This window comes from Scardinius erythrophthalmus, assembly GCF_964197995.2.
Source record: "Scardinius erythrophthalmus genome assembly, chromosome: 24".
NCBI lineage: Eukaryota > Metazoa > Chordata > Actinopteri > Cypriniformes > Leuciscidae > Scardinius > Scardinius erythrophthalmus.
The window spans coordinates 8,434,870-8,459,940 of NC_138244.1; the positions used below are offsets into that span (position 1 = coordinate 8,434,870).

General features: G+C 36.1%; 2 protein-coding genes across 5 annotated transcripts; one reads left to right on the top strand and one right to left on the bottom strand.

Annotated features, from left to right (window-relative positions):
* Nucleotides 1-535: 535 nt before the first annotated feature.
* ucmab (upper zone of growth plate and cartilage matrix associated b) lies at nt 536-2,573 on the top strand (the record flags this gene model as incomplete). The annotated part of the gene is made up of 5 exons (XM_081355498.1): nt 536-593; nt 726-791; nt 872-967; nt 2,031-2,129; nt 2,476-2,573. The coding sequence occupies 5 exons, from the start codon at nt 536-538 to the stop codon at nt 2,571-2,573; spliced, it is 417 nt and encodes a 138-aa protein (XP_081211624.1).
* Nucleotides 2,574-3,057: 484 nt separating this feature from the next.
* camk1db (calcium/calmodulin-dependent protein kinase 1Db) lies at nt 3,058-23,642 on the bottom strand. Of its 4 annotated transcripts, none has more exons than XM_081356212.1 (13): nt 23,539-23,642; nt 23,390-23,449; nt 22,305-22,459; nt 14,197-14,328; nt 12,826-12,900; nt 11,202-11,340; nt 10,413-10,542; nt 9,019-9,094; nt 8,222-8,334; nt 7,684-7,762; nt 6,560-6,647; nt 6,271-6,421; nt 3,058-4,498 (listed from the first exon to the last, which is right to left on the bottom strand). In XM_081356212.1, exons 3-13 carry the CDS (start codon nt 22,397-22,399, stop codon nt 4,470-4,472), a joined length of 1,107 nt encoding a protein of 368 aa, XP_081212338.1. In that variant the 5' UTR covers nt 22,400-22,459; nt 23,390-23,449; nt 23,539-23,642; the 3' UTR covers nt 3,058-4,469. The 4 variants fall into 4 exon arrangements, with proteins under 4 accessions (XP_081212338.1, XP_081212337.1, XP_081212335.1 ...); XM_081356210.1 differs by having other exon boundaries at nt 3,060-4,469; nt 23,539-23,625; XM_081356211.1 differs by lacking the exons at nt 23,390-23,449; nt 23,539-23,642 and having other exon boundaries at nt 22,305-22,833.
* Between the last annotated feature and the right edge of the window lie 1,429 nt (nt 23,643-25,071).

The following is a 25,071-nucleotide window of genomic DNA, read 5'->3' on the forward strand; positions in this document are numbered from 1 at the left end:
AGTTGGACCTGGATCCAACTCCTCCCCCTGGATTTCGTGTTCTGCAGTGAGGACCATCTCTTAAGGCTTGTCAGTAAATGGTCCCTTTTATGATTGGCTAACGTCTTTGCATAGGAAAAAGTATCAACACCTACACGCTATTGCACATGAGAGAGTGTTTTGAAAACATTAACCATCGTAATCTACCTTATGCCACAAATGCTGTCGATTAAGCTTAACTTATCAAATCTGGAACATTCCTTTACAATGCAGTGTTATTAATAAATTCTCAATGCCTTGCTAAAAAAAAAACTGCACCATTCCCATGTCATTTGATCACTTCAAGCAAGATCCCGCAGAGCTTGATCTCTGCCAACGTCCCTTTCCGGTGCCACCCCTCACCCCAAAATCAACACATTCCCAAGGCTCCACCCCTCTTTCACCCTCCTGGTCAAATTCCATTCACTGCTCCCATGACCACAAGCCCAATCTCAGGCAAGACGTCCCAGAAAACATCCGCAGCTTTTACTTTGTTCTTGCTCAGCTAAACTTCAAAATGTCCTGGATGCAACCTGCTCTTCTCACCTGTCTCGTTGTTCTGTCCGCCATCACCTGTGAGTAACCGGACTGTGGTTGACCAAGGGAAGTGTTGATTTACTAATGTGGGGAACCACAGGTTCAACAGTACCTGGAAAGGGTGGCAAATCTTTTGGACTTATACCTCAATCATTTTCCCTTTGTTACAGTGTTCCATGGAGCCGACAGCGCCGCCGTGTCAGATAGGAGGGATGCAAAGGCAGCCAATCCTCAAGGTGACCAAAAAACCCCACAATGTTTCCACAGATCTTTCCAACGAGTTCTTCCCCCTCATCAATGTTCCTCTTCACTGAAGGTGCACTGAGGAAGATCTTCATGCCAGAGTCAGATGCCTCCAGCTTCTTCAAACGGCGAGGCAGGAGGTCTGTGAAAACTCAGGATGAGATAAACGGTGAGGCTACTTGTGCTTATTTGAAAACTCTTGAGCAGCTGTCAACTACAATGGACAATATATATATTATACACATATACATACTGCAAAGATGCATTCAATTGATCAAAAGTGACAGTAAAGATTTGTAATGTTACAAAAGATATATATTTGAAAAATTGCTGACCGCAAACCTTTGAACAGTAGTGTATATATATAAAAAAATCACAATCTGAAGTCTTGTAAAGTGAATGAGCATCAATCACATCACTGTTGTGGCTTCTAGAACCTCTTAGTCAGGCTTGCTATTGTAAAACAGTAATAAAGAGCCCTTTTAGTAGCTGCTTGCACTGGCCACACAGGTGCTGCGTTTTGAGCCAGCTGAGGAATGCAAGGACGGAAAACCACAGCAAATAGCAGGAACCACAGGGCAGGCTGGAGAAACCAGCTTTCAGTCTTCAGCTCCTGCCAATGGAGGAGGGGCTCTGCTGCTTTTTCATGCTTTTATTTGGCTTTGACCTGGTCTGTGTTTGTTTATGGTTATGGGCTCACCAAAAACTATGTTTGACTGACTTGTGGGAATTCATTACTATGTATTCAGAAAGTGAGGTAAGGACAAGAGGTTGGAACATCCCAAGTGGAATCAATGTTATATTTTTTATTAAATTAATTGGTATGTGTGGTTATGGTATAACTCGGTGGTGCTGCCTGCCAAACTAAATCAGATTATACAATTGTGCAATACAATGAAATCCAAACAAAAGCATTTGCATAATTGTAGTTAAAATATGTTATAATAATAGAAAATGGGTCTGTCTATGGAAGCAAATTTCCATAATCATAAATATGACGTAGTCAAAGTCAAAATTATGAGATAAAATCGAAATTATGACTATAATTGTGATTTACTATACTAAAGCATGATTTACTTTCTTATGTGGCTGAACTGGGTTTCCATAGTTTACTGTGTTAAGTTTGATCATTTGTGTGAACATCATACCTTAGGCTATTTCTTGATGTCTAAGCATAGGCTATTTGTGTTTTAATTTCGTTCTCTCTTTCTTCTTCTCACACGTCTCATTAGCTGAACAGAGACAGAGGCTGGCCGCAGATGAGAGAAGGAGGGAGTATCATGAGGAACAGAGGAATCATTTTGAGAATTACGCTGAGGAAGAGGATGACGGTGAGTAAAAAATAAAAAGTCAAATCAAATCACTCACCTGGCGCCTGGCGGCCATATTGGATCAGACAGCAGCAGTAGTGTTCTGAGATCATTCAACACTGACGCAAACAACTTGAACTCAGATGAACCTTGTGTTTTACAAAACAGATTTACCAAATCTAATGATCAATTTTTGACTTTATTTTTATTTATATATTTTTATACTCACTAATCATTTTGTAATGCTGTCGTCTAGTGCTATCGGAATTGTCACAGTTACTCAAATTTGGTAACGTTACTTTAAGCTTATATAATCACCTGAATACACAGTCAAAGTTAACATTCCTCCGTTTTTACTCTCGTCCAGAGCAAGACGAGCGCACCAGGGCGCAGACAGAGCAGTGGAGAGAGTTTCACCACGACGGCCTCGACCCATCTTACGAATACAACCGACACACGAACTGAAACCACAGGGATACGGGTGGAGAGCTTTACAGTACAACTTTACATCATATTTCTGTAAAGGCTTTTTGCACAACGCGTGCCATAAACGTGTAGGCTACACACTAGCGCTCGAAGAACTTATAGCCATATGCATGTATGCGACGTAGGCTATGTAATCATGTATTATAGTTCTTTACAAAGATGTACATTTATTCCTATGCAGGCTATTCATAACCATTAACTGTACGACTAATAACTCGCCAGTTTTTGTTTTATTTTTATGGTTAGTTGGTACATTTTCCCTGCATGACAAAATTCTTTGCACAAGGTATAGATTTTTTTTTTTTTTTAAGTAGGCCTAACCAGATTTTATTCATTTGTGCTGAGATAATGTATGTGTATAATTACATTTATTAAATATTTGCAGTCTAAGCAAGATGTTGTAAATCTTTGTTCTGTTCATTTTGGTAGAATAAAAGCTATCCAAATAAGTCTGAACAACAATAACTGTTTTATCTTTGCATTTAATGGAAAATTGAAATCAACTCACCACACACTCATACACCAAAACACTCATCACAGAACAAATCTACTAAAGTGAAAACACTGCTTACATCATTTCTGCGACCTGAATGAAAGAACCAGCATGTAGCTGCTAAATTCAGAGGGCTGGTATGAAGACCATGCTGACATGCAAGATTCAGAGCAGAAACTGTTTAAATCTCTCACGGTCATATATCAGTGGGCACATCAAATCAAAACAGCTTTGGACGGTGTGTGAAATTTTAGGCATTTTCGCTCCACTGAAACACAAGATCAGCAAATACAAATGTCAGTGACTGAAGCTGGTAGTTTTCATATAGATCTGTGACAAAACAAACACATTGTGGGTCAAGCGTTCTTCAGTTTCCTCAGGCTTAGTCACAATTAAAAGAATAAAATTATGACAACAGCTTACATTACAGTGGCTATATTACAATTAATAATCATTTAAGTGGTAATAACAACAAATACTTCAATTTCCACAAAATATTACTACATAACAATCACTGCAATATAAAGTGTGGACAAAATTATACAGTAAATGCCAAAAAGTCATTTAAAAAAAGCAAAGCTTACAAAATAAATCCAAAACATACACAAAACTCTTTAAAAAGTGCTTATTACCACCATTTCATACCTTCAAAAAAAATTGGACTGACACACATCACTCCAGAATCTTTTCTTGATATTAACAAACTGTTGATAAAACCATTAAACTGCACATTTCCATTTTTTTAATACATATTAACACCCTTCATTCACTTGCACCATTCATGCATCCAGAACCGATTTTCAAGTTTATACATACTGGATGGCAATAATTGTGGCTATTGGTTTAAAGCCTCTATTAACTACATCAGAATCTCTAGACATTCTGTAAACCTCACATCCTTTATCGTTTGGTCCTTCAAAACAGCAGCAGGTTGAAACACAGCAGCAAAAAGTTACAACAACTGTTTAATGAATGAAAACTGTTTTATCTGCACAACTTCTAAGAACTATTACGACCCAAAGCAGATGTGCTTCGACTCGAGGTTCGTAATCTCCATTCAACAGCCACATTAACGTTCAAGTCATGAGCTTTACTCGGTAAAACAGTCACCTTAAATACACAGGCCGCTCTATTTGAGACAGTCTCAAGGAATTGCGCGCCATTGGCTTTCCAGAGAGGAAAACGTGTTCGACTGGACAATGGAAGTTACCGTTAAATAGAAGAAAACACGATTTTCCACAAAGTGCAATAGTCAAGTCAGCGGTCTCACAAGAAGTGATGTCATTTTGAGCCGGTGATGATGGTGGTGACGGTGGATGCCCGCGCTTTACGCTCGGGCGTTCCCGTCTTCGAGGAAGAGTTTGCCGCTTGGACGGACGAACCTAGACAAAGATAACACCCTCTTCAAGGGCTGTTTGACAACACGACATAATACAACACAAAACACATCACTGGTGATGAGCAACTTTTATATGTCGAGTCAAAAACAACTATTGTGAGTTTCAGCTCAAGAAATATAAAGGCCCAGATATACTTCAAGCAAAATCGAAGAACGAACTGGTGTGACGTCCAGCGTTGCCAATGATTTTCAACGGAAAGTAGCTAAAGCCTGCTCGAAAAGTTGCAACATGTAGCTAGATGGCGTCATGCGCCAATTGTCATCTGTTTTCTCTCCTAATCTGTGCTCACATACTGTATTTTAATATACACTGCCCGACAAAAAATACGCTGTTTGGATTTAAATAGGCAAATCCTCAAGAGCCTATGATTGGATAATTATTGCAGTGATTATTATGTTTCTAGCATGTTAGCCTATATGTTTGGCAACAGTTCTTCAAACCCTAATTGATGGAGTGTGTAGCTTTTGCCATGTAGGAAGACACAACATTGCCATATTTCAGGATGACAAAGATCTTGAACAAAAATTATGCACTTCTTGATGGAAATAACATCACAACATTTACTTCCATCAAGAGGTGCATCCATTTTTTGTCAAGATCTTGTATTGACAATGCAAGAGTCCAGCGCTCTGTAAAGTCTCCTCCAGCACATCCCAAAGACTTTCAGTGAGTTTAAAATCTGGACTGGACTGATCTGAAGATCTTCATGATCCTCACAACCATTCTTTCACAATCTGAGCCTGATGAATCTTGACATTGTCATCCTGGAATATGATCATCTAGTGTCTTCCTACATGGCTGTTTATGAAATGATAAGCTACACACTCCATCAATCAGGGTTAGAAGAACTGTTGCCAAACATATAACATGCTAGAAACATAATAATCACTGCAATAATAATCCAGTCATAGACTCTTAAACATTTGCCAAATCCGAACAGTGACTTTTTTTTTTTTAGCCGGGCAGTGTAATATATAGCTGGATGTCAAATAAAGCTGTTCTAATTTACATATTTCCTGTCAGACAATGGAACAAGTATGATATAGTGTCAAACTACATGTTAACCAGAAGTCACAGGTCTGAAAAGGCGCTAAATCTAGCAATAAAGCCGATAAGTTGACGTAACTTTGAACAAAGGCCAAATTTTGGGCCAAAACAAAGTTACAGTAGTTTTGAGATCAAAACAGCTTGTCAAAGCGTATATCTCAATAAAGTTCGCTCCGGTTGGTAAACACCTTCAAACTACCATTGGTCCGTGGCGATTAAGTAATAGGTAGGTGTGGCTCTGAGGCTCCGCCTTCTTTGGCGTGGATCTTCTCTGGTTAATTTCTTCTGTTCAGTCCGTCGAGGCCAGACACGCATAAAAACACTGGAGAGCTGCTTTATAGTAATAGAAATTTAAGTTGTAATTCTAATTTAAAAGTGACTTACACTGTTTTTCATGTTTAAAACTGTAAAAGCTGCTTGCTTTCAAGCAATCTATTGTATAAATTGCTATTTAAATAATCGTGACTTGATTGGAATGCCAAATTGCAGAGCTCTTGCAAACATAACCAAATCAATATGATGCTGTTTTCGCACCACTGGCATTTTTGTTGTGTGTTTATTTTGTTATTGAGAGGAAAGCGCTCAGCACATATTCACATCTAAATGTGTGGGCGGAGTCAGATGTTCGCTAACAGTATATCGCTGCAAGGTTATTTCGGACTTCTTTTTACCCTTAAGCGAAGAATGAAAAGATTTTGCTGTGAGCATATCGGGGCCTTAAAGCACAACAACTTACAGTCGTTGCGGTGGACTGAAGAAACATCAACCGACTGACTCTTCCCCGGCATGGATGTTGGATTCTGCTTCCTGTGTTGGGAGGAATCCATACTGCTGCCAAGCTGAAGACGCCTCATATGTCGGATCACTGCAGTGGCATTAAACGCTTGCTGTGAGGAGAGAAGAGTTCAGAGAACACAGACATTTAAATCACGTTAAATAAAATACTGGTCAATCAATACGGGTTTTTAAATCAATGATTCCAAAGGGGGAAAGGAACATTTCGTGGAAAGGACGTGGTCACTTACTCGCCATTTTGCTTTCGCAAAGTTTTTCTTCATCTGTCGGCTGACTGATTCGTGGATGTTCTTACAGAGCGCAGTATCACCAGCTATCCTGAAATCAGAGGAGAGTTGGACTTCTTGCAGTATCATCTGGCATCCATGAGGGGGCAGATTCTTTTTATATGTGACCATATGCGTGTATAAACATAACTATATAATGTAAAAACAAAGATTTGTGCTCAATAACATCTTAAGGTGAATGTAGTTACGGTTACGATTACTGCAAGCAAGGTAGCGTTGTGTTGATATTAATCAAAGACTTCATTTGAACTGTATAATATAATATGTTATATGTAATAAAATATATACACTGCAATTCAAAAGTTTGGGGTTTGTCTTTTTTTAATGTTTTTGAAAGAAGTCTCTCATGCTGCATTTATTTGATCTAAAATACAGTAAAAACAGTAATATTTAAATATTATTACAATATCAAATAACTGTTTTCTATTTAAATATATTTTAAAATGTCATTCATTCCTGTGATCAAAGCTGAATTTTCAGCATCATTACTCCGGTCTTCAGTGTCACATGATCCTTCAGAAATCATTCCAATATGTTGATTTGCTGCTGATTGTTATCAATATTGAAAACAGATGCTTAATTTTTTGTGGAAACCCTGATGTATTTTTTTTATTCTTTGAGGAATATAGAGTTTATATTCAATAAATAGAGCATTTATTTAAAACATTATAAAAGTCTTGCTGTAATGCATCCTTGCTGAAATTTATATAAAAATATCTTCTCACTCCAAACTTTTGAACTGTACTCTGTGTATATATATATCATAAAAGGCTATACTATTATATTGTTACATGTTTTTGGATTGTGACATTATTTTCATGACAATTCAGCATATTTTCCCCAGTTCTCATTACTGTAATGCATTATATATATTATATTTACATCATACACGTGTAAATTTTATTCTGATTTTACTGAGATTAATGCGAATTTCAAACTTAAAAGTAAAAAAATTAACACATTAATGTGTATTACGAGGCAGGGAAATATGCTTAATGTTATTGATAGACTGTGAGTTTCACTCTTGAACCTGCAGCAACTAATATAACACAATCCTGGTCGCTCACCATGGATGCAGAAGAGCCTCATCACAAGTTAACCTCTTTTCTGGATCTTTCTGCATCAGGTTACTAATGAAGTCTTTAGCTATAAAACAACACAAGAAAAAACTCCCTGAATCAGTTACACAAGGGCGCAGTTCTAATTGTGAAAAAATGACACCCTCCTACACTTCCCCAGACACCAGGGAACAGCTTGTGCTGTGGGTGTCGACTTGTTATTTTCAAACGAAGCTGAATCGCCTAGCGCCAGATAATGCTTCTCAACTGCTGATTTATATCTGGCTGCAATACCTGTGTTACTTTCGAAAAACCTATATTAAAGTGTTGCTCATGGGAAAAAAATGAAGTCGTGACTGTCAGCGACAAGTAAACACAAGTAACTCAAGTCTTACTCAATGATAGCGTGTTTCAGTGGGTGGAAGAGACAAAAGGAGGTGAAGAAGGGTGTCATTTTCTCCCATACTAAGAACACAACAAAAGCTTGAACCTGATATATAAAGAGTTTATGTCATTAACTATAATATATGATCTAATTCACACTTACCTGAATCAGAAATGTCGTCCCAGTACGGGGAATCAAACTCGTATTCTGCCCTCAGTATTTGCTCAAACAGTTTAGAGTCATTCTCGTCGTAAAACGGAGGGTATCCACACAACCTGAGGAGGTAGAGGATTCAAAAGTGGTCAGTGTTTTAACCTAAAGACCTCTTTTTAAAATAATGAATGTAGCAATGGTTGGGAAAGCAGCAGTACATTTAACATAAGATACAGTGATAAGAAAAAAGGGGTAGCTACATCTGACAAACCTGACTCTGGTTTGGTGGAGGAGCTGAATCAGTTTTATTTAAGATTTGACTCCCATGAATTTAATGATGATCTGGCTGGATTCAGAATTGAGTCTGAGAGAAGTCAGATTTTGATTGATGAGATAGATGTCTGGAAGACTCTTGAGCAGACGAGCATAAGGAAGAGCCAGGGACACTGATCTCAACAGCACTGAGCATATGTACGAGGCCAGAGCTACACAGAGGGCAATGGCCATTTTGGCTAACACCACTCACCCATTACACTCTGAGTTTTGCCTCCTATCATCAGGAAAGAGGTATACCTACCGAAAACGTGGCAGGTCCAACAGATATTTGAGATCATTTGTACCATTAGCTGTTGGGTTTCTCAACAAACTATAGGTATATGTGTATTTATGTTTTTATCTATTTATTATCTCATGGTTTTATGTGTTTTTGTGTGAATGTGTATGTGTTGGCTACTTGTTGTGAACCAATTTCCCCCTTGGGACATTAAAGATATTTCAATTCAATATGGGGGAAAAAAACTACTCACAAGATGTAAGCAATAACTCCGATAGACCAGCAGTCCACGGCTTTGCTGTACGGCTTCTGTGCTAATACCTCCGGAGCTATTGAACATATTAAACGACAGAGAAAGTGAATGAAATGATTTATTTACTAGAAATTAGTGCTGTCAAATCGATTAATCGCGATTAATCACATTTAACATAAACATTTCTGTTTATATAATATGTGTTTGTGTATATATATACACAAACACATATATAGTATATACTATATATAGCCTACTACAGTATAAATATAACATATACACACATATATAATATAAACAAAAACTTTTGTTAGATGTGATTAATCGCGATTAATCGATTTGACAGCACTAATAAAAAAGTTTTTAAAGGATAGTTCACCCAAAACCAAATTTGATCATCATTTACTCACTGTCATGTCATTCCAAAACTGTATGTTTTCTAATTTGCTGGTTTTTTTAACCACTTTTATTGTGATTTTGTTTTGTCTTTTTTTTTTGGATTCGACAGACATGGTCACTATGTACAATTTGCATAGATATTGTTTAAAATGTGTACAATTCTTTGTATTTCAAAAGAAAAAATGGATATGAAAAGTATGAATATGGAAACAACAGCATATGGATTTGAAACACATTAAGGTGAGTAAATAATGGCGGAATTTTATTTTGGAAGTACACTGTAAAAAAAATTCTGTGAAATGTATGGTTAAAAAAATGGTAGCTGTGCTTGTCAGAACTGTGCTACTGTAAAATGTATGGAAGTAACATTTTAAGTTTTATAGATTAGACTTAAAACATTTTTTTACAGTGTATTTCCAAAAAATTAAATTCCGCCATTATTTAAATCACCTTAATATGTTTCAAATCCATATGCTGTTGTTTCCATATTCGTACTTTTAACTAATGATGTTAATACATCAATTTACTGAAGTCATTTTCATTTTCATAACACACCGAAAAACAACTTAAAAACATAAGAGATAAAGAGAAAATCATATGATGAATCAAAAATAGCTTTTCCACACACTGAGGTAAATATTAATAGATGGTGTCATATACAAAACACCATCATGGTAACATATGACACTATAATAATGAAATAAACATTCATTTAACAACACAAGATGTAACATAAACCCTAATATACATAGCAAATAAGAACAAAACACATCAAATGAGAAGTGTTACTAGAAGTTAATTATTAGTAGACTTTTTACACTTACAAAAACTCAAATTCTACTGTAAAATTACATGAAATGTCCCATTAGATCTACTACAGTTTTTCCCTGTATATACAGTAGTAAGATAACTTATTGTTAACCAATCATTAAAATGACCATAATTAAAAAAAAAATTCAGATTCACACTGATATTTAGTGGACTGACAGCCCTACCCACATATCCCGGCGTCCCGCAGGCTGTGGACATGATGTCATTGGTTGCGTCCTCCATCTTGGACAGCCCAAAATCACTTATCATAATCTTGGATTCTTCATTCGGGTTAAAATAGAGCAGATTCTCCGGCTGTCAGGAGAGAGCGAGAGAGCGAGAGAGCGAGAGAGCGAGAGAGGGCGAGAGGGAGAGAGGGCGAGAGGGCGAGAGGGAGAGAGGGAGAGAGGGAGAGAGGGAGAGAGGGAGAGGGAGAGGGAGAGGGAGAGGGAGAGGGAGAGGGAGAGGGAGAGGGAGAGGGAGAGGGAGAGGGAGAGGGAGAGGGAGAGGGAGAGAGGGAGAGGGAGAGGGAGAGGGAGAGGGAGAGGGAGAGGGAGAGGGAGGGAGAGGGAGAGGGAGAGGGAGGGAGAGGGAGAGGGAGAGGGAGGGAGAGGGAGAGGGAGAGGGAGAGGGAGAGGGAGAGGGAGAGGGAGAGGGAGAGGGAGGGAGAGGGAGAGGGAGAGGGAGAGGGAGAGGGAGAGGGAGGGAGAGGGAGAGGGAGAGGGAGAGGGAGAGGGAGAGGGAGGGAGAGGGAGAGGGAGAGGGAGAGGGAGAGAGAGAGAGAGAGAGAGAGAGAGAGAGAGAGAGATTAGGTTAAAAAGGCACAAAGTTATTTACGCTGTACGTCTTCTTTCCACTGAAGTGCGGTGACCTTTTCAAGTCTTATTCCAGTTCCTGTGTACTAGAATAAAACTGTACGTCTATGCACATTGATTTGTTTGGTGTGAAGGAAATCAGTCAAGGGAAATCATCACCTTCAGGTCTCGGTGGACTATCCCCAGTGAATGCAGGTAGTTAACTGCATCCAGAACCTGTTTGATTAGTGCGCTGGCGTCCTGCTCCGTGTAGAAACCCCTCTCCACAATCCGATCGAACAACTCCCCACCGGACACACTGAAAAACACAAGAAATCTGCTTTTTAATGTTTATAGTTATTCAGAACTGTCAAACTTACATACAGGTGTATACAAAAAACAATATACTAGGGATGCATGATATATCGGCCACCATATCGGTATCGCCCGATATATGTTTATTTTTAATGTCATAGGCCCGATAAGAAAATGTGGACGATAAATAACGGATTATTTCCCACTGTCAGTTAGATGTGCACTGCTCGCCATGATGGTTTTTAATTGCTTGAATATAATTGGAATCACTTAAAGGAAAATACAGTTAAGTGCAACATACATATACAATTTAAGTGCAAGTCTGTCATATAGGCTACATATAATTATAATGGGAACATTGTAATTGTGTGCTTGGGACGTGGCTTTTAATGGTGAGACTTTTGTTTTTGTAATCAGGCCAAATTATATAAAATGTTTGATTTATTTAGATTTTTCGGTTATCGGCTTTCAAATCTAAAAAAATTATCGGTTATCGGTATCGGCCAAAATTTTCATATCGGTTCATCCCTACATTATACACTGCTGTTTAAAGGTTTGGGGTTGGTAAGAGTTTTTAATGTTTTTGAAAGTATCGCCAAGGCTACATTTATATGATCAAAAATACAGTAAAAGCAGTAATATTGTGTAAAATTATTACAATTTAAATAACTGATTTCTATTTGAATATCTTTTAATATGTAATTTATTCCTGTGATGCAAAGCTGAATTTTCAGCATCATTACTCCGGTCTTCAGTGTCACATGATCCTTCAGAAATCAGTCTAATATGATGATTTGGTGCTCAAGAAACATTTCTGATTATTATCAATGTTGAAAACAGTTGTGCTGCTTATTATTACATGTGGAAACCATGATAAAGTTTTTTCAGGATTCTTTGATGAATAGAAAGTTCAAAAGAACAGCATCTATTTTAAATAGAAACCTTTTGTAACACTATAAATGTCTTTACTGTAACTTTTGATCAATTTAATGCATCCTTGTTGAATAAAAGTATTAATTTCTTTCACCAACAAAAAACAAACATCTCACTGACCCCAAACATTTGAAAGGTAGTGTATGTTTAAAAATACAATAAATAAAATAAAAACTCAAATATGGGTTTAACATGTTTCACATTAAGCTATAGATTGAGACTGCGTTAATCATCTGTTGTTCAGATCACTAAAATGATTTCAGGCAGCAGCAGGAGGCTTGGACAACATTCAGAATAAGAATTGGCTCCTTTTCAAGTCATGAGTTTAAAGCGCCACAGGATGTTGAATTGGAATGACAGAAAGAGAATGTTTTGGATTGCAATTAAAAGAAACGTATCAGTCAGTCACACATCATATATAGGCAAGAACAGATTACTTCTTTGGTTTTTAAAGTTTTCCACATTGCAAACGTGCTTCACATTGTTTGGCTCCATTTCAAAGACTTTGGAGACTTTAATTAAGCACAAATTGAAGTAGCAAAGAGATTTTACTCACAGTTGCATAATAAGATATAAATGACTGGGGCTCTCGTAAATGTCTTCTAGAGCCACAATGTTCTCATGCTTGACCCTGAAAAGAACAGACAGAATATTTGGTCAATTACAATGAACCAGAGGCGGACTTGAGTGGATTATGAAGGCTTTGTTTTGGATGGCTGACATTGGTTCCCATTACATGCTCCCGTACACCATAGCATATGAGTTGGGCTGATAGTTTGAGCTTTTCTGTTCATGCAGACAATGAAAAAAAAGAAGAAGAAAAAAAAAAAAACCTCTAGAGATTCTCACATGTAAGTTGCTAAACAAATGAAGGGCAATGCATTCATAATTTATCTCTGTGATGGCAAAGCTGAATAAAATAAAATAAAACAAAATAAATACATTTTTAGAGCTTTTGACAAAGGGAAACACAAAGGGAAAATAAAATAAAATAAAATAAAATAAAATAAAATAAAATAAAATAAAATAAAATAAAATAAAATAAAATAAATAAAATAAAATAAAATAAAATAAAATAAAATAAAATAAAATAAAATAAAATAAAATAAAATAAAATAAAATAAAAATAAAATAAAATAAAATAAAATAAAATAAAATGTGTAGTGCATTTAGCAAAGTGACTCACAAAGGTACAATAATGTTTTTTTTAATAATAATAAAATAAAATAAGATGACAGAAAAAGGCCAAAAGCATAACATACAAATGGACAAAAGCATAAAATAAAAATAAAATCCTTGAGAAATCATCCTAATATGTTGATTTGCTGCTCAAGAAACATTTCTTCTTATTATTATTATTAAGTGCTGCTTGCTTTTTTTGTGGAAACTGTGATAATTCTTTGATGAACAGAAAGTTTAAAAGTACAGCATTTAGGAATCTTATGGGAATCTTTTGTGACATTTCATAAATGTCTTTATTGTCACTTTTGATCAACTGAAAGCATCCTTGCTGAATAGTTACATTCCAGTCACTAGAATCACTCTGACCACAGCATCTCCAATCCAGCTGCAAGCTGCAGCGTTTCTCGCGTTCTGCCTTGCCTCCTTTGCCAGAACGCCTTTTTACCATGACAACCGCGGACCTGCGCTCGGCCTTAACGTGCGGTGAATAGCGAGGTCTGCGGCGGAGGCCACATGAATCATTTCTTGCGATGCTTTTGAAAGGGACAGGTAGGAGTCAGTAAAGGTAGGAGGCTGTGAGGGGCGTGTCATAAAGCCTGAGTCATCTCCCGCTCAAACTCGCACTAACAGCTTCCTTTCAACTGCAGCTTTTTTCCTCCGCTGCAAGAGGAACTTGTGTGAAGCATGTAATGGGTGTTGGGTTTGTTATTTTAAGCCTTTTCTGGTGGCTTTTAGGAATACTTACTTCCTCAGCACTGCAATCTCGTTTTCTATTCCGCTCTCTTTTCCTCTTAGTGCTTTTTTCGGGATGCATTTCACGGCGTACATGTCTCCTGTGGCCTTCTCTTGGGCCAGGACCACCTCGGAAAATGCCCCTCTGGAAAAAGCAAAAAAGAAAGGCGAAATATAAAATAGTGACTGGAAATGTTTGGGAGACAGAAAGAGGACAGAGAAAAAATATGGTGCTTGAAAAAATATAGTGGGGTCCAATAGCTTGAAAATAAAATAATAAAATAAAATAAAATAAAATAAAATAAAATAAAATAAAATAAAATAGTAGTGCTAGACAGACTAGAAAGGGACAGAAGAATAAAATAAAATAAAATAAAATAAAATAAAATACAATAAAATAAAATAAAATAAAATAAAATAAAATAAAATAGTAGTGCTAGACAGCCTAGAAAGGGACAGAAGAATAAAATAAAATAAAATAAAATAAAAGTGCTAGACAGCCTAGAAAGGGACAGAAGAATAAAATTAATTAAAATACAATAATAAAAATAACACTGCTTTAGACAGCCTACAAAGGGACAGAATAATAAAATTAAACTAAAATAGTAGTGCTTTAATACTGCAAAGGGACAGAATAATAAAATAAATTAAGATACAATAATTAAAATAGCACTGCTTTAGACAGCCTACAAAGGGACATAATAATAAAATAAATTAATATAAAATAAAATGAAAATAGAAGTGACAAGCTACAAAAGGTCAAAGCATAATATAAAATGAAGAGAAAAAACAACAATATAGTAGTACTTTTGACAGCCTACAGGGACAAACGCGTCAAATAAAAAATACTAAAGAAAAACTTGACTTGGTTGTCAAATAGTAAGGACTACTTTCAAATGTTTCACTATATTTGTACACTACTTTCAAATGTTTCACTATATTTGTACATTTTCAAAAATGTGATGCTCAAAAGCATAGTCGCATTCACGTCTCCTCTGATTCTTCAGGGATGTTGTATCATATGCACTGTGTAATCAGTTGGCCATTGTGGCTTGTAGCTAAGCCTTTATTGGTCACTGAAAATCCTCTCTAATCCTTCAGTACACACACACACACACACACACACACAGTAATTTACTAATACCGGCACGAGCACTTGCGGCAATTCGGAAAGCTCGGAACAAAAGGCTGAATCGCTTTATCAAAATATAGGGTTTGGTGGTTTGCCAAAACAAAGCATTAGTCATCTATTTCTTTAACTGTAAAATTCAACTCTCATCTGCGATTGAAACGCAAGCCCTTTATGAGGCTAGAAATGGAGCGACTCACTGGCCGAGCGCCCAGCAGGTTGAGTACTTTTTAAGCTATGTGTTCACATGAGCGTGCGAGATTGCAGTGGGCGCAGCATTCATCTCTTCAAAGGATTAAACTAGAAGAAAAACAACAGTGTGTGCTTGGATAGAGTGTATTAAACAGATCAGATTTATCACGTGTAATTCAGACACCTTTTAAACATTAATGGTGTTTTCCAGTGCAAAAGTCACTGACATGGTAATAGAGTTTTATGGATGGTTGCCAGAACGTTGATAGGCGGTTGTAAAGATCGTCAGAGTGCTCGTAACTAAGGACTTATGAGTGGTTGCTAGGTGCTTGCTTACTGGGCCAATTCAGAACACAGCAAATTTGACCGTTTAAGTAATCAACACTACTAAACACCTCAACTCAAGCAGCAAAAACAAAAAACAAGACTAAACTAAACTAAACTAAAAATAAAACAAAATTTAGGTGATTCAACAAACAGCAAAAAAAATAAATAAAAATAAAAATAAAAATAGTAGTGATTTAGACAGCCTACAAAGAGAAAAAACAAAACAAAACAAAACAAAATAAAATAAAATAAAATAAAATAAAATAAAATAGTAGTAGTTTAGACAGCCTACAAAGGGAAAAAAGCATAAAAAATTTAATTAAATAAAAATAGTAGTGGTTTAGGCAGCCTACAAAGGGAAAAAATAAAATAAAATAAAATAAAATAAAATAAAATAAAATAGTAGTAGTTTAGACAGCCTACAAAGAGAAAAAACAAAACAAAACAAAACAAAATAAAATAAAATAAAATAAAATAAAATAAAATAAAATAAAATAAAATAAAATAAAATAAAATAAAATAAAATAAAATAAAATAAAATAAAATAAAATAAAATAAAATAAAATAGTAGTAGTTTAGACAGCCTACAAAGGGAAAAAAGCATAAAAAATTAAATTAAATAAAAATAGTAGTGGTTTAGGCAGCCTACAAAGGGAAAAAATAAAATAAAATAAAATAAAATAAAATAAAATAAAATAAAATAAAATAAAATAAAATAGTAGTTTAGACAGCCTACAAAGGGAAAAAAGCATAAAAAAATTAAATTAAATAAAAATAGTAGTGGTTTAGGCAGCCTACAAAGGGAAAAAACAAAATAAAATAAAATAAAATAAAATAAAAATAGTAGTGGTTTAGGCAGCCTACAAAGGGAAAAAACATAAAATAAAATAAAATAAATAAAAAATAGTAGTGGTCTGGACAGCCTACAAAGGGAAAAAAACTAAATAAAATAAAATAAAATAAAATAAAATAAAATAAAATAAAATAAAATAAAATAAAATAAAATAAAATAAAATAAAATAAAATAAAATAAAATAAAATAAAATAAAATAAAATAAAATAAAATAAAATAAAATAAAATAAAATAAAATAAAATAAAATAAAATAAAATAAAATAAAATAAAATAAAATAAAATAAAATAAAATAAAATAAAATAAAATAAAATAAAATAAAATAAAATAAAATAAAATAAAATAAAATAAAATAAAATAAAATAAAATAAAATAAAACTAGTAGTGGTTTAGACAGCCTACAAAGGGAAAAAAATCATAAAATAAAATAAGGTGAAATAAAATATAAATAAATAAAATAGCATAGTAGTGCTTTAGACAGCCTACAAAAGTCCCAAAGCAAAAATATCAAATGAAAAAAAAAAGTAGTAGTAATTTTGACACTCTACAAAGGGACAAAAGCATCAAATCAAATAATAAACTATTGAAGAAAATTTTGACTTGGCCATTTTATGAGCATTTCAAATAGTATGAACCACTTCAAATGTTTTTTTTTCACTTCATAATTCATGTGATATACACAGTATAACCATTATTCAGGTGATCAATATCCATCTAACTGATGGAGAGTGTATCAATCTACAGAGAAGCAGGTGTCAGTTCACCAACCGCCAGAGGAAATCATCACAGTTACAGGAAGTGTTACGTGCCACACCTTGAGGTAAAGACTAAGAAAGCATGACCGTTAACCCACATCCACTGACCTTTATGTGCTTTTTGTTCCTTGTAGTGCACCTGTAAAATACATTTAGTAGCAAAGCTTCCCAGAGTCAAAGCTAACTTACGCGGTTATTCTCTGAAAAGCATGTATTTGTGTACCCGTTACACACCTAATATGCATAGCATGAGGTCAACAAGGACCTAGTGATCACATATCATGACTCTGTGGTCCATGACCTCAATGCTTTGCAGTAAAGCTGAATTTTTAATGCAAATGTCAGTGTTTCATAAGCCTATATGCATTATATGGCATGTGGGTGTAGTCACATAATATGAGCTTGAGTCTGAAAAAGGTGCTCCATCACACTTTTTCAGATATTACCGTTCATGTAGTGTGTAATATAGCTGTTTGTGAATGTGAAATGTCCGGAAAGTTTCAGAGATTAAAGTGCATGATAAATGGAGTTACTGTCTATCCAAAGATAATAATTTAACTTATGCATGCGCAACATTGGAATATTGCATAAAAGGCTCATGAATTTTCTGTAAAGCTGCTTTGTTGAAACAATATGTATTGAGAAATGCGCTATACAATTGAATGTGAATTCAAAATAATTTTAACAACCACCTCAGGTGAATTCAGGAAAACTGACACCTCCACTCGGAAGGTAACAGGATTAAGATGGGATTAATCTAAAATTAACGGATTAACACTTACACTGATTGTATTTTCTCATTTAGAAATGGTAAAAGTGTCTCAGGTGGAGTTTGAACAATAGGTAGATTGCAGTGTGTTTGGAGGTGGAGATTGTGGAGGTTGAATCATAGGAAAGTCTGAGCTATTTCTGACAATGCTGCATTGTGCATCCACAACTGAATCTAATATCAGCATGCTTAATGCTGTTTTCAGTGTGGTGACTTTGAAAGCTGAGTATTGTATAAGGAGTATTATGGAATCTGTTATGTCATCTTCAGGATGGCAAATCCTAGAAAGATAATCCTACCTGGATTAAATGTGTTCTAGATTTATGCCTGTTCATCGCAACAGCTTTAAACATCCACTTACAAGTGGAATTATTTTTATATATATTATATATACACACTAGTGTTTAAAAAGTTTGGGGTTGGTAAGATATCTTAATGTTCGTGGACAAATTATTTTATGCTCACCAAGGCTGCATTTATTTGATCTAAACTACAGTAATAACAAAAAATGAAAAACCTATAATATTGTGACATAATTACAATTTAAAAGAACTATTGTTATATTTTAAAACGTAATGTATTCCTGTAATCAAAGCTGAATTTTCAGCATCATTACTCCAGTCTTCAGTGTCACATGATCCTTCAGAAATCATTCGAATATGATTTGATGTAATCTGATTTTTTCAGAATTCTTTGATCAATTAAAAAACAGCATTGATCAATTTAATCCTTGCTGAATTTTTTTTTTTTAAATAATAAATGTAATTTTAGTTTAAGAAATGTATACAATGACACAAAACGAATTTTATGCATTTATACGTAAACTTTAAATCAAAATGTTTAAGATTGTGAGAAACAAATTTACTAAAGTGTGTCCAAATTTTTGGTACCATAACTCAGGGATCTTCAACCATACTACTGGAGACCCACTGTCCAACAACAATGTAATAAAAAACTGAAAAGATTTTCATTAGCATTTTTGAACAGTTTCACGTATGACAACGTTGTCAAAATGATCCCAGTTCAAAACGACCAAAAAATCCTGTATTAAGCTGCCTGGCCAGTAGTTGGCGATGTCACTTTGTAAAGAAACACAAATCACATGCGCATGACGTCACCGTCTACACAAATTTGCGTTCTTGTAGTTTACTCTGAGATGATAACAAAATTGTTTTCAATATGTGCACTTTGAAACCAGTTTTCAAAAAGTAGCGTTTTCAGGCCCCCAAAACACCGTCGTTGTGTGAAACGAATGCCAAAATGCATAAAAAGTTGCAAATGGTGTCGTGTAAATGCCTCCTAGGTTCCAAAACATCTGCTTCAAATTTTGAAGTGATCCTGAATACGTTGATTAGAAGGTTCAGGTGTGTTAGATTAAGGGTATGTTTACACAACACCGTTCTAAAAAAAGAAACGTTTTTTCTTGTGTTTTTCATGTACAGACGACAGTGTTGTCAAAACAATCCCAGTTCACAAAGATCTGCGAAAATGACTTAAAAACCCTGTATTATTCATGCCAGGCCAGTAGATGGCGATGTCACTCAGAAACACTATAAACTGAACACGTGATACGCATGACGTCACCGTGTTCACAAATGTGCAATTTTGTGGTTTGCATGGAGACGATAATCGTTTTCAAAAACCCAATTTCAAAAGCCTGCGTTTTCAGACCCCCAAAACGGTGTTGGCGTGTGAATGAACGGTCAAAACACATAAAAAAAGTGTTCAGTTTTTAGTTGAAAACGGTGTCGTGTAAACGGCCCCTAAAATTGGAGCTGAACTCTGCAATAAGTGGGTCTCCAGGAGCAGATTTGAAGATCCTCGGTATAATCCATGCTGTTGGTGATGAATTATGGTCATTACATCATCATCATCATCATCATCATCATCATCTTTAAAATGAGAAGAACACAAAGCACTGCAACAATGAAAAAAATGACATCATCCACGCAACATTAGAACGACTTTAAAAGCTCTTCTGCCATGGTGTGTGAACAACACAATAAAAACTATCATAATCTGGACACGCAAAGAGCGAGCGAGTGAGAGAGACTTGAGAAACAGAAAGAAAGGAAAGCCTGGATGCAGGATAATCTGAGTCTTTCCCTTCTTCTGCATATAATCCACAGTCAACAGTTCAAAGCGTTGGGGGTGGAGTGCTGAACCTCGAATGACATGCAGTCAAACAGTCAGATTAAAACAATCATCACACATGTGCAAACACCACTGCGATTCCTGCTGATGGACCGCTGAGATCTGACAGAGTTTCACATGGAGGCTTCGCTTTGAACTGTAAAACCACTGTAACTGGCAGGACTATTGGAGATTCTATACAAATGAAACATTTACAGGTCGGGATCGGCCTGTTTCCAATAAAGCCTCTAGTTAATCCTTATGTAAGAGTCTTTTGGTGAGCTATGGTTAAAATCTTATGTAATACATATCTCTCCACCGTTGGTGACCTGACCAACCTCAGCTGACTTATACACACACATGTACTAAATATAATACACACACTTCAGATGTTTGGAAAAAGGCAGTGAAAAAATAAAAATAAATAAAAAAAAAATAAAAAATGAACAATAATAATAAAATAAAAAAATAAAAATGAACAAAATATAATAAAACACATTAAATTAAAATAAAATAAAATATTTGAGTGAGTTATTTATGTCTGACCTGACCAACCTCATCTCCGTTATAAACATATTATCTTTGGAAAAGGCACTGAAAAAAAAAAAAAATAATAATAATCAAAAAAAAAAAAAAAATTAATTAAATGAAATAAGTCATTTAAATGTCTGGCCTGACCAAGCTCATCTGCCTTATACATTCTATCTTCAGATTTTAAGATCTACATTGTTCCAACTCAAAACTCATTTTGCTAAACAAAACGCAAGAGTGGCAAAAGACTAATACAGCACTGTGATACTGCAGTCGATTTCTGAAAAAGAGTGTTTCAGAAATTAAGCATAGTTTTACAATGGTGGTGAACGTGTCAGCTAAGGGTCTATCACAGATCACAGGACAAATTAAAATAACAAATATAAAACCCCACAAATGGTGAAATCTCTCTAAGGGGACATAAAAATACCTGTCCTGTTTTCGGTCCCTGCGCACCATATAAATAGACTTACAGACATCATCTGGTCTATTTCAAGGCATTACTGGGGAAAACCCAGTGAACCTGTACTTCAATGCTGCTACAACATTAGAGGAATTTAGAAACAGTTGTTAAACACAACAGAAAGCCATGTTGCGGGGTGTGAGATATTAAAACTGAGGTCTGCACATTATAACCTGCTATTCCAAGTGGGTTAAGTATGGATTTAAAGTGCATATTATGCATTGACACAGACCACATTGCACAGACCAAAACATCCTATTCTACTTCTGATTGGATGTGCAACTGTGAGGAAATATTGGCATTCACGTCTATCTTAGTGACAGGGTTGACAGTTTTATAGTTCATTTAGTCTTGCTTTCAAGGTCATTATAAATTAGAAAAATTATTTAATGCTGATGTGTCTATTAAATCATGGTGACAGGGCTGACTGAGAACCCTACAAAATGGTCTTACACATTTTACAGTGATAAAATAGTACTTTTCCCAAAAAAAATTGATTTCATGACTTAATTTACTGAATTACATTTCATTTTAATAATGATTTACAATGGTAACAGGGTTGACTAATAACGGGAAGCAAATTCAAGTCTTTCGCTGTACATGGTATAATGACAATAAAGGCTTTCTATTCTAATTCAATAAAACCTTTCTGAATAATACTAGTCTATAAATGGAAATACTAGCTTTTATGCAAATTGGTGTCCTGTAGTTTACACTTGTATTCACGAGGGACAAATGAAATCAAGAGAAAATAAATGAATTCTTGAGCCAGAAGAACAAGCTTTCACTTTTTAACCATTTATAAAACAGTAAATGTGTCTAATGGAATGGTAAAGTAAATCCCCTGTCTGTAACATCAGAATATTCTTACAGATCAAACTTTGAAGACCAAAACTGGAGGACATTGACTCTCTGATATGCAGATTTCAAAACCCTCCGTTCACAATGTCAAAGCATCATTCATACTCACGTCCCGAGGATTTCCTTCAACTCGAATATCTTCCTGATGTCATCCACTTGCTTTTTCCACGATCCGTTCCCAGATTCCTCGCTTCCCCTGGCCATGGTGCTTCCAGGGTGAGCGCTGCCTCCGAATAACCTTTTTAACGCGTCAATCTTTCCAGCCTTACAGGAAACACAAAACACAGGTAAAGACGCGGACGCGGGTATCGGTCTCTGTGACTGTCTGACAGAATTCAATCGTTTCTTGCATTCCGTTCCATGCCGCCCGGTACCGTCAACAGAGCGAGGACTGACTGACGCACAGCGCGCGAACTCACCGCGGATCCTGACTGACTCACCGCAACGCGCGACGAGCTCAGTCAACAGAACGCGTAGCGCGCGCGCGCAAATGCGTTAGTCCCTATTCTTGAGGTATTGCAAAGTAAGGCTGTTGTAACGCACCGGTTGATAAATGATGCAACTGTTGCCCGGTAAATAACCGGCGAGCGCGTGTGAGGGATGACAACAGACTGCGTCAGGAACGGTACACCTTCTGCATGAAGAGCAAATACTGCATTCATTATCAGCCATCCGAACTCAGTGTAGTGAGGAGGAAGACACTTTACTTACTAATAACGCCTTATTGACACAAATACACTATAAAAGAGGTAATTAAGGTCATTTTAATTGAGCTACACTGAAAAAAATAAAGGTTTCAATAAGGGGTTTTCGTAGTAAAATCAAAGGAGAACAAATCTTTTACTTTTTAAAAGAACCATTTTTCTTAGTGTGAAGAACATTCTAATAATCTAAAGAATATTTCCACTATAAAATTAACACATTATGTAATTAAATATGCACTAATTTGCTACATTTTCAGAAAAGAAACCTGAACATTGGTTAAAGCCAGGTTCAAAATGGTTTAATACTGCTTTGCTTGTAGTGTCTTGCATGCTTTAATTAATATTTCTATCTTAATATTTTATGTATGTATACATAGTGTATAAAAGATGTGGAGGCAAAGAAAAATATGAAATGATTTATAATATATATATATATATATATATAACAAGTATTTGATACACTGCCGATTTTGCAGGTTTTCCTACTTACAAAGCATGTAGAAGTCTGTAATTTTTATCATAGGTACTCTTCAACTGTGAGTGACAGAATCTAAAACAAAAATCCAGAAAATCACATTGTATTATTTTTAAGTAATTCATTTGCATTTTATTGCATGATATAAGTATTTGATCACCTACCAACCAGTAAGAATTCCGGCTCTCACAGACCTGTTAGTTTTTCTTTAAGAAACTCCTCCTGTTCTCTAGCCTGGTTCTACCAGACTCTCGTACATTTCATTTGTACAGAGAGTCTGGCCTCGCTCCATTGAGAAACGTTTACTTCCTTGAAGACGGGTTCTCTGTTAAAGTTCAAAACTATTGGATCTGCCCAGAGTCACTCAGGATCTGCCATAGCCAATCGCTAACGTGTGGTCGTCCGAATGATCAGAGGATTATGTTTAGAATAAGATGTCTGTCTTTTATAAAGTTTATAAAGCGACGAGAATACTTTTTGTGCGCAAAAAAAAAAAAAAAAAAAAAACGACTTTATTCCACTATTCATTTCCTTCTCTCTGTTCCTCGAGTCTTGATAAAGCAGCGCGTCTGTGTGTTGTACGTCACACGTAGGCTCACTATTGGACGACGCTAGTCATGTGTGTGATCACATCAACGTAATCGTTCTCAGCCACTCCCTCTATTCGCTGATTGGTCCTACAAAAAATTTGTTTCTGGAAACCTAAGAATATACAGCAGTCCCAGACGTAGTACTGAAGGAAAATGAAATTGAGCGGAGGTACGTAGGAGGGCGGAGCCAGGCTACCTGTTCTCCACTCATTACCTGTATTAACTGCACCTGTTTGAACTTGTTACCTGTATAAAAGACACCTGTCCACTCACCTCTCCACAATGGTCAAGACCAGAGAGCTGTGCAAGGACATCAGGGATAAAATTGTAGACCTGCACAAGGCTGGGATGGGCTACAGGACAATAGGCAATCAGCTTGGTGAGAAGGCAACAACTGTTGGCGCAATTATTAGAAAATGGAAGAAGTTTAAGATGACAGTCAATCTCCCTCGGTCTGGGGCACCATGCAAGATATCACCTCGTGGGGCATCAATGATCATGAGGAAGAACTACACGGCAGGACCTGGTCAATGACCTGAAGAGAGCTGGGACCACAGTCTCAAAGAAAACCATTAGTAACACACTACGCCGTCATGGATTCAAATCCTGCAGCGCACACAAGGTCCCACTGCTCAAGCCAGCAAATGTCCAGGCCCGTCTGAAGTTGGCCAATGACCATCTGGATGATCCAGAGGAGGAATGGGAGAAGGTCATGTGGTCTGATGAGACAAAAATAGAGCTTTTTGGTCTAAACTCCACTCGCTGTGTTTGGAGGAAGAAGAAGGATGAGTACAACCCCATATAAATATATAAATAAACTTGAAACACCATCCCATCCGTGAATCATGGAGGTGGAAACATCATTCTTTGGGGATGCTTTTCTGCAAAGGGGACAGGACGACTGCACCGTATTGAGGGGAGGATGGATGGGGCCATGTATTGCGAGATCTTGGCCAACAACCTCCTTTCCTCAGTCAGAGCATTGAAGATGGGTCGAGGCTGGGTCTTCCAGCATGACAATGACCCGAAACACACAGCCAGGGCAACTAAGGAGTGGCTCCGTAAGAAGCATCTCCAGACCCATCTCCTGCCAGTCTCCAGACCGGA